Source organism: Trachymyrmex septentrionalis, unplaced genomic scaffold (assembly GCF_001594115.1).
Source record: "Trachymyrmex septentrionalis isolate Tsep2-gDNA-1 unplaced genomic scaffold, Tsep1.0 scaffold83, whole genome shotgun sequence".
In the NCBI taxonomy this organism is placed as follows: Eukaryota; Metazoa; Arthropoda; class Insecta; order Hymenoptera; family Formicidae; genus Trachymyrmex; species Trachymyrmex septentrionalis.
In genome coordinates this window covers 3,459,981-3,469,643 of record NW_017306018.1, presented here as the reverse complement: position 1 = coordinate 3,469,643, position 9,663 = coordinate 3,459,981, and the positions used below count along the sequence as shown (strand labels likewise).

At 35.7% G+C, this 9,663-nt stretch overlaps 1 protein-coding gene across 2 annotated transcripts in view; it reads left to right on the top strand.

Annotated features, from left to right (window-relative positions):
* LOC108755100 (fibrillin-1) overlaps positions 1–9,663 on the top strand; it is an 18,247-nt gene that overhangs the window by 4,554 nt on the left and 4,030 nt on the right. For both annotated transcript variants that reach the window (XM_018497906.1, XM_018497904.1), the window contains 12 exons: positions 705–916; positions 2,049–2,207; positions 2,305–2,457; positions 2,988–3,125; positions 4,133–4,436; positions 4,513–4,697; positions 4,773–5,125; positions 5,866–6,125; positions 6,288–6,608; positions 6,734–6,822; positions 8,071–8,411; positions 8,909–9,372. In XM_018497906.1, the coding sequence (XP_018353408.1) occupies positions 705–916; positions 2,049–2,207; positions 2,305–2,457; positions 2,988–3,125; positions 4,133–4,436; positions 4,513–4,697; positions 4,773–5,125; positions 5,866–6,125; positions 6,288–6,608; positions 6,734–6,822; positions 8,071–8,411; positions 8,909–9,372 (2,979 nt within the window). The remainder of the gene's footprint in view (positions 1–704; positions 917–2,048; positions 2,208–2,304; positions 2,458–2,987; positions 3,126–4,132; positions 4,437–4,512; positions 4,698–4,772; positions 5,126–5,865; positions 6,126–6,287; positions 6,609–6,733; positions 6,823–8,070; positions 8,412–8,908; positions 9,373–9,663) is intronic.

Genomic DNA, 9,663 nt, shown 5'->3' with positions numbered 1-9,663 from the left:
ATTGAAATTCTTTTTCTATATCCGAATGCGAAAATATTTTAATAAATATTATTAATAAATTGAAGGACTCTTTCTATACAAAACAAAAATAATAACAAAACAAATAATAATAAGTAACGGGCAAAGTAAGAGTCAACACATTTCTTTGAAATTAACAAAAAATATATTATAATTAACAGAGGTAAAATTACATAACGCCAAAGTTAGAATCGAAATTACGAAAATGGTTACAAGTTAAGATATTTTAAATAGCGAATAGCTTTTTTTTTTAATTTAATTGGATTCAATTGGACTCAATTAGATTCAATTGGATGCAATTGGATTGAAAAAACTGTATTTTCTATTCAACATTTTGAATCGAACAGTATTCACAATGTGCACAGAAAAAGCTAATATTATTTTTAGATTGAAAGGCATAGAGATATTCCTATAAATGAATAAAAATGCATTCAGGATTGAAAAGAATTCATTTTAACATTCGTGAATCAATCTTTCTGAACATCTGAATCCATTTCAATTCATTTCAATTCATTCTCGTTTGCTGGGGAAAAAGTGTATTCGCGACACGATTGACATTCGGATTAATTATTGTGACGATATCGCGAATACTGCGAAACAATGAAAAGTCAGCTTTATTTGCAAGTCTGCGAAGTTATTGTTAATGATGCAAATGTAAAGGAATGCAATGAAATATCCAATTTTAGATGCAAACCAACTCACCCCTGCGAGCATCGGTGCACCGACAACGGAGTGGCTGTCGTATGCAGTTGTAATCCAGGATACGATTTGGCCAAGGACGCACGTTCGTGTATCCCGAAGTCACCGAGGAAAAAGATGCCGGACGAAGACGAGGATGACGAATCGCCGTTATGTCCGTCGGGCTATCGTTATAACGCCACCAATCAGGTGTGCGACGGTATGTATAATTAAAAAAAAATGTAGCATTCTCATACACAGGTAAGGGAATAACAGTTAATTAATTAATAAATATAAATTATATCTATTAACGCGACAATAGAAGCACAGGGTTGGGAACGTTACTTTGTAAAAATAACGCGTTATCATTATCATTACTTTTTATAAAAAGTAACTCGTAATCGTAATTATCTATATTTAAGAAGTAATGATTTGCTGCTTTTCTATAATGATAAAGTAAGATATTAGATTTTAAAATCGCATCATTTGATAATATTAAATCAATATTAAATGTAACAATTATTATTAAAGCTTAAAAGTCTAACTAGTCTCTATGTAACAAGCTTTTCTTCATATTGAATTTGTATTTTAATAAATCTATATAATTCTTATAATATCAATATTTTTATTCTCTTTAACTAAACTCTTTAATTATTAAACATTTATATTATAATGTAATTTAACAGACTTAAATGTTACTCGAAATTAATTAAATATTATTTTTAAACGGTGATGTGTTTTTATTAAGAGTGCTTTCCAATATTTATTGCCAGCACAGAAAATTTATAATTTATATCATATATGCAGCATAGCAACAGATTTTTAGTACTTTAGATAGTTATTGACAGTAACTATCCGAAAACAAGCTAAGATACGAGTATAAGATGTAAAATATGTTTCAAATTTCTATTTAAATGAAATGTTTCTCTATCAAATCATAAATAATTCTATCTATTGAATGAACAGAGAAAACCGATTGAATTCGTCGTGATTCCAGATAAAAAAAAAAAGTAATGATTATTGCCGAAAGAAAGTGACGACAATGCCGCTACAATTTAACTTCTCAACCCTGCAGAAGCACACTCTCGTTACTTAATATAATTTTAACGTACTCCCTCCATGTTTCATGTTTCTCGTGTACAACTGCAATATCGTCATGTTCGTTGCAGCATTGTTATCTCTGCCTCGTATGCCTCGTATCTCGCTTATGTGAATTGCTTATTGAATTTGTATCTTCTTTTTTATTATTCTGCGAGATTGATTTCTGTACATTTCGCTACGCTGCTTGTTTCTGCGATCGTGCGTTCGATTTTCGCATGTGATCGTCACTTTTCGCTGATCCATCGAGCCAGACGTGGATGAGTGTCTGGAGCGCAGCGTGTGTCCCGGTGGAGGTTGCCAGAACACCATAGGATCGTATATTTGCATCAGGGAGAAATTCGCGAAGAATGCACTCTACAAAGCTTGCCCTCCGGGCTACGAATCGCATCCATTGGCAAACGACTGCGCAGGTAAGAAGAGGCGCATTTTAAAATTATCCGCGCATCTTTCATTGTTATAAATCCAAATTATTATTATTATTATTATTATTATACGTTTATTTTGCAGATATCGATGAGTGTACCGTCTTATCAGCTCCCTGCACCACAGATAAACCGTTTTGCGTGAATACGCCGGGTAGTTACACGTGTCTAGAAATGACCGGCGTGAAATCCTGCCCTGCGGGATTCAAGTTCGACAAATCATTGCAGCTGTGCAAAGGTAATAATTGTTAATATTCATATTTGTTTGGTTTACCCAAAGAACACACCAAGTCAAGAGAAAGCCAAGATGATGATTTTTTTGGTTAAAAAATTGGACTGTCTACCGACGTTAGGATCGAGTCATTTAAATTTTTTGTTGACTTTCGTGTGTTCCTTGGATATTGTCAAGTTAAATCTTTTTTTTTAGTACGCATATGATGACTTTCCCAGTCCTACACATGGATTGTTCGTACTCCGGGTTAACTTTCATCATTTTTACAAGCGTACGAAAATTATTTAAGAAACGTTTATATATATATTTTAACATCTTCAGAGCATATTTGAAAAGTTGTGTGTATTTAAAGAATATATATAACTAATTACACTTTGTGCTCTTAGTATTTGAAAGAAAAGAAACGCGCAGAGCGATGAATGGCCCAATTGTATGTATTAAGGATTAATTCACGTGTATGGTAAAAAAATGATGAATTTTCCGCGGGAAATCTTGCCACATCTTTACGTATTCCTCTCTGTTTATTTGTTAATCAGATGTGGACGAGTGCGCGGAAGATATTCACAGCTGTGTAGCAGATGTCGAGCAATGTCGAAACACCGAGGGTGCTTACGAATGCGATATAAAATGCGGGAAAGGATTCACGTACAATATCGGCCTGGGAGTTTGCGTCGGTGAGCTTTCGTCGGTCTTTATCTCGAAAATTTTTAGATCTTTAATTGTTATAATACACATAACAACGACATGATCATTGCTTTTCGATAAGTAAATTTTTATTATGTTTCAAACTTAAATTTCCGGTCTTTCTACCAAATAAATGTATGCATTTTGCATCTCTTGATCGCAATTCTTTTTCATTTTGAAAGATCGATCGAATGATCGCGGAAAACGTCATGAATTACCTTGGCATTTGATGATCTCGCATCCACAATTTGATTTTGCATGCAACGCTTCATCCCTGTAACTTTCATGCATGTGAGTAATAAATTTAGTTCTTAAATGATTGCGTTCTTTAATAATTCATATATGCAATAGTTAATTAATGTAAAATAAAAATTATATAAGCGTATTGCGCTAATTAACATTCTGGAGCTGAAGATGAATCCATTGAACCCACTTAATTATAAATCTGCCAAAAATGTCAAACAATTAAATTTTTTATGTTATATATTTAAAAATTTGAATTTTTGTCACACTGAGATCACACTGAAAAAAAGTAATACTAAATCTTAATACGTATCTCTTTGAGTAGTACTAAGTAAACATTTATACTTTTTATTTACTTAATAAAAAATAATAGTTGAATCAAATTAACGGTATCAAATAAATATAAGTTTACATTTAGTAAACATTCACTTAGAACTATTCAAAGAAATATTAAAATTTATTTTTTTCTAGTGGAAAAAATATATATACTATTTACTTTTTATTTCATTTTCGTTTCTCGAAATTAATTAATGTCTTTTAATTAACATAAATTAAATAAATCTTATACAATTAGTATCAGAATTAGAGATTTTAGTGTCAACTTCGAAGGGTTAACAGTTTCAAGATTTTAAAGATTGGAACTTATAAAAGTCATACAGCTAGCACATTTTCAATATTATACCTTCGTCGAATTTCTCTCTGCAAAAGTAAATAAATTATAATCTATGATAATATCATATGTATTTTCTTTTAGACATAGATGAATGTATCGAATCGAGCAATTCTTGTCACGATCCCGACACGATATGTGTTAACACGGAGGGTGCGTACGAATGTACAAAGACATCGGCGAGTCCTCTTCCACATATTTCAAACGACGACAATCCGTCCGATCATCAAAAGAGTATGCAATCCAGTTCACGTATGACTTGTTCAGCGGGATATAAACCCTCTAACGATTCTGGAATAACGAGGTGCATCGACGTCGACGAGTGCAACGAACAATTGCATTCCTGCGCGTTTGACGAGCGTTGCGTTAATGAAATTGGTAGTTACAGGTACGATATGTTCTGTGAAAAATTCAATAATGTATATTCAAAGGAAGATTTTAGCAATATACTTTGAAAAAAATAGGTGCCTAGGGGTTGAAAATAATAAGGGTGCATCTATCAAAACGGAAGAAAGCAACGACAATCAACGCGACGATCGATTTAGTCGAGGGTACAAATTAGAGGGAACGAACATTTCGTCGCTTATGAATGAAATCGAGGATTGTGGCGATGGTTACTTTCTCGATGAGAAATCTGACCGTTGCATCGGTAATTATTTCTTATTTTTACATCGAATAATCTTTTGTAATTTATGGAAATTTGGATAATTTGTGTGTGTCATAGATGTTGACGAATGTGCCAATGGAATAGCGATTTGTGGTATAAGCGAGCGTTGCGTGAACACGGAAGGTGATTACCGATGTTCTCCAATTTGTCCACCTGGTTTTCGACTGCGCAACAATTCTCGACCTGCGAACGAGGTCAAGGAACATTGCGAAGATATTAATGAATGCTTGCTAGGTTTGCACGCCTGCAATAGGTTGACTCAATATTGTATTAATACAAACGGTTCCTACGTTTGCGGAACGCGAACCACTACTACCAGAATCGAGACGACGACTAGAAGCAGCACGACAACAAGAAGACCTTTCGTTGATTCGCGCTACAACAAAGTACAGGTCCCTAGAAGTAGTTTTGTAAGTTACTGATTACGTCAATCTTGAGAAAAATGATATGCATATTGATCACGGAGAAAAATGTAGAGTAATGTACGCTAAAATTCTAGGAAATTTTATGAAATTGACAGGTTTATATAGAAGGACGGACAGCCTTATACTTTTGTAAAGTTTATTTTATTTTTCTGATAAACGGACAATCGTCGTATAACTATACTGCGAGGTACTTTTTATATTTTACAAAGTAAATCTACAGATTATCATACGTCTCAATAGAATTACTTTATCGACAAGTTATATTTTTTGCCTTAGCACTGACAATTTTGCTCTACTGTGCGGTAAAGATATAAGTATATGTAAAAAGTCTCGAGAGTTGCTTACAATCTTGAAAATAGTATATGATTTACTTTACCATGACATAATAATCATTTTCTTTAATTTTACTTTTCTCTATTTGTAATTTATTCTTCTAATTATATGACTTTTTTAAAGAAACGCGTTGACTTTCACTTTGCCCTTTATTTATTGTTATTTATAATAATTATTTAAATGGATTTACTTTAAATAAGGTAAAAAATACATTACAATTGTAATGTACTTTTCCTCACATCTTCGATATTTTTACTTACTCCAAAATTGCCAGAATATTTTTCACAGTCTTGTAGGATAAAAATTATTTTACCTCAACAATTTTTCTCTCCGCGATGATGACTCGTAGAGAGTTGTTATTTTAATCCAACTCGTGTTGTATAATATTCCAGAGCACGGATCGTTACTGGTCCACGGAACCCTGTAGATTGGGATACAAGAGAGACGCAAATACAGGCTACTGCGTGGACATAGACGAGTGCGTGGTCGGTCCTGGATGTAGGGATCATGAGAAATGCATGAATACTCCAGGGGGCTATGACTGTTCGCCCCTTTGTAGCACCGGCTGGTACTTTAGCACGACGACGAAGAGCTGTCAAGACGTGGACGAGTGTTTGTTAGGCGGTCACGATTGTCCTCAGAGTACGCATAGGTGTGCATCTTCAATTATGTGTAGTGACGCATCTGATATCGTGTATTCGTCTTTCCACGATATCTAATGATGTAACGACTGACGTAATTTTGTCCTTTCCATTATTTCCCGACGAGTTAATAATTGAAAATTTACAAAAATCCGGAAACGTTGATTCCGCAGATGCGTCAACACTAACGGGTCCTTTGTTTGCGAGTTAATACCGCCCTGCAGTCGTGGCTACAGACGAGCCTTCAACGGCACCTGTCTTGATATCAACGAGTGCTCCGAGAACTTGCATAACTGTCGGCTTAACTTGCATCAGTATTGCGTAAATAAAGAAGGTGGCTTCGAGTGTTTGACCAGACTGCCCTCTTGCCCGTCTGGATATGAGTATTCTTTGGGCGCTCGACGATGCGAGGACATCGATGAGTGTCTAACCGGGCAGTACAACTGTGACGCGAGATTTTCCGAGAGATGCGTCAATCTGCCGGGTACCTACAGGTGCGCGAAATTTTTTGTCTATTAAAAAAAATCTATTAAACGTTCTACCAAGAATTCTATATTAGGTAAATATAATGGAAAAAAAAAATAGTTAAAAATTATTCAATGATATATATATCATGCAGATGCGAGAGACCTCCTCCTACTCGTCAACGTCAACGACCAGCTTGTCCTTCCGGCTATCGGTATCATCCTAGTTTACGCAGATGTACAGGTACATATAACACTAGTTTACGGAAGAATTTTTTTAATTACTTTGAATTGGATAAAAGGTATTTATAGGTCTTTTTTTGGACGCTGAAAACGATGCATCTAGTTAAATCTCACTAGCACGTTAGATATTAATTATTTTCTGAAATAATTAATATGCAAAAAATGCTTCTTCTACGTTACTTGACATTTTTTGTTGCATTGTTCATTCCCTACAAAATGTATCTTTTTATTTCAATATTGTTATGAAGGATCCAAGTACAAAATTTTTCTAAGAAAGATCTTATATTTAAATCCTTTATAACGACTAAAAAATAAGATATCGAGATAAAAAGAAAATGCATTATTTTATAAAGAACAATACGTTCATGACTATTAATCGGAATTTCAATATAATGTTAACCTTCTTTTCAAAAGTATATCAAATATTATCAAATTATTAAAAAAGTCATTATTTCGACATTAAACTTCAATTATCTTAAAAACCTGACATGCTGGAATTTTTTGGATTATCGCGGTATCGTTTTCAGCATAAAAAAATCTGTAAGAAATAGTCCGGTTTGCAATAATTGTTTTACTGTAAATTAGTGTAATTTTTATAGTTTTATTTTAAAAATTAATGAGTTGCTTTTATAAATTGTAGAAATGTTAGATATTTGTATTTTTGCCTGTTTTATATTCTCTTCTATTTTTCCCAATTACATCTAATTCTATTCTTTTTAATTTACAGCATAAACTGTTCTATTCTTTTTAGTGTATAAAGAATAGTGTACATAAACTGTATTAACAACGATTTCAGATATTTTTCGTATTTTCAGAATTCGTCAAAACGATATAGAACTTATCAAGCTCAGATTGAATTATTGACATGTTCGATAAGTTCTTCGCGAACAATGCACTGGTAAATTATATTATTCTTATTGTCTTTCGACACACGCACGATTAATCACAAATGTCATTTACGATTGTTTGCATCGCAAATTCTTATTGCATCGAAATATGTTCGTGTTTTACAATATATGTCGTCATCCTACATTATTTCAGTTGCTTTCAACAATGCTTTTAACAGAGGTATAATTTTGGAAGGCTTAAATGTCAGGGTATGTTTTGCAAGAAAATAATAATGCTTTCCTATTTGAACATGTAATTGTTGTCTTAATGCTTTAATTGGAAAAAAAAACCAACGATTTTAATTCAGAGGGAAAAATATTTATGACCTTTGCCATGCGAAATACTTTATTTGAAATTATAGACATCGATGAATGCGCGGAGAAGTTGGACACGTGCGGGGACAAGCTCTGCTACAATCAACCAGGTGGTTACAGTTGTTCGATGCCACCTGTTCCAATGACCAGAAAACCGACTACGACACCGATGCCGGCTCCGATGAACGAGAAGTGTATACGCGGCACCAGATTCGTGAGGAATCGCGGCTGCGTCGACGTCAACGAGTGCAGAGAGTTGGAGGATGCCTGCAGCAGCAATGAGGAGTGCGTCAACACCGTAGGCAGCTATACGTGCACCTGTAAGACCGGTTTCAGGCGTGATAATCTCACACAGGCCTGCGTCGATATCAACGAGTGTCAGTTACAGGTAAACGACAAGGATAACGATGACGGGACTCTCCGACATTCGCGTAATGCTTATCACGCGCGATCTGACATTTATGGCGTTAATTTAAAAAAAAAAAAAGATACAAAAATATTATGACATCTCGTACGTCGAGCCAACGAAGATTAAGGGTGCCTTTCACTAAGGACACTGTGTAATGCAGTGAATCGTTCCGTCCTTGTTTAACGTAGGCAAACAACAAGGATGTAACGATTCACTGGGTGTTACACTGGGTCTGACTGTGTCCTTGCTGGAAGCCAGCACCCTAAAGTTGCAATCCGAGTTACGCTCACAACGCTCAACTGGAGCTCATTTCATCCTTGCTGTTTTTGCCAAACGAAAAAGAACGAGATCAGCTTTTGTGGGCGTAAATCGGACAGACTAAAGCGCAACCCCTAAGCCCTGTAAAGTCTACGTTGTCTCATCTCAACTTCAACGGCGGAACTTCTCGCCGTTGATCTTAATATTTTCCATCGAAGGAGAACGACTGCCTGCCGACGCAGCGATGCGACAACACAATCGGCAGCTATACGTGTACGCGATTTTTGCCTTGCGGCACCGGCTATACGTTGAACGCTGCAACGGAGATCTGCGAAGACGACGACGAGTGTGTTCTGGGCACCCACGACTGCGGGTCCGGATATCAGTGTAGAAACACCCTGGGTTCGTACCGCTGCGATCGCACACCGCGTATACCGACTCCGCAGTCGCGTACGTCGCCAATGACGACGCCGAGAATCACGACGATTACGACGACGACGACGACGACGACGACGACACCGACGTCGTTGATGACTGGTCGTCCGATAACTGGTTCTTCAGCGAACTGCCCGCTCGGCTTCGAGCCCGGTTCTGGCGGCAAATGCATGGACGTAGACGAGTGCCAAAGAACGCCAAATCTCTGCGGCACGAAAATGTGTACCAACACTCTAGGATCTTATAGGTTCGCGTAAAATTGTTAATACACGGAAAGAGTAAGTCTTGCTCCAAAGAGTATCGAAAAATTGAGCTAGATACAGATCCGAAAATAATTCTGTTGGAAAATCATCATCGAAACAATTATGTAGGACGGCCAATGTAGGATGTCGCGAAGTTTTCATTTTCTAGCAACCAACTTGAGGGTCTGATATAATTACTTTGATGGTCCAACAAAATTATATTTTTAAATCTGAATAAGTTTATCTTTTCAACTTTTAGATACTTCGACAAAACTATTCTTTTTTGTATATATTAC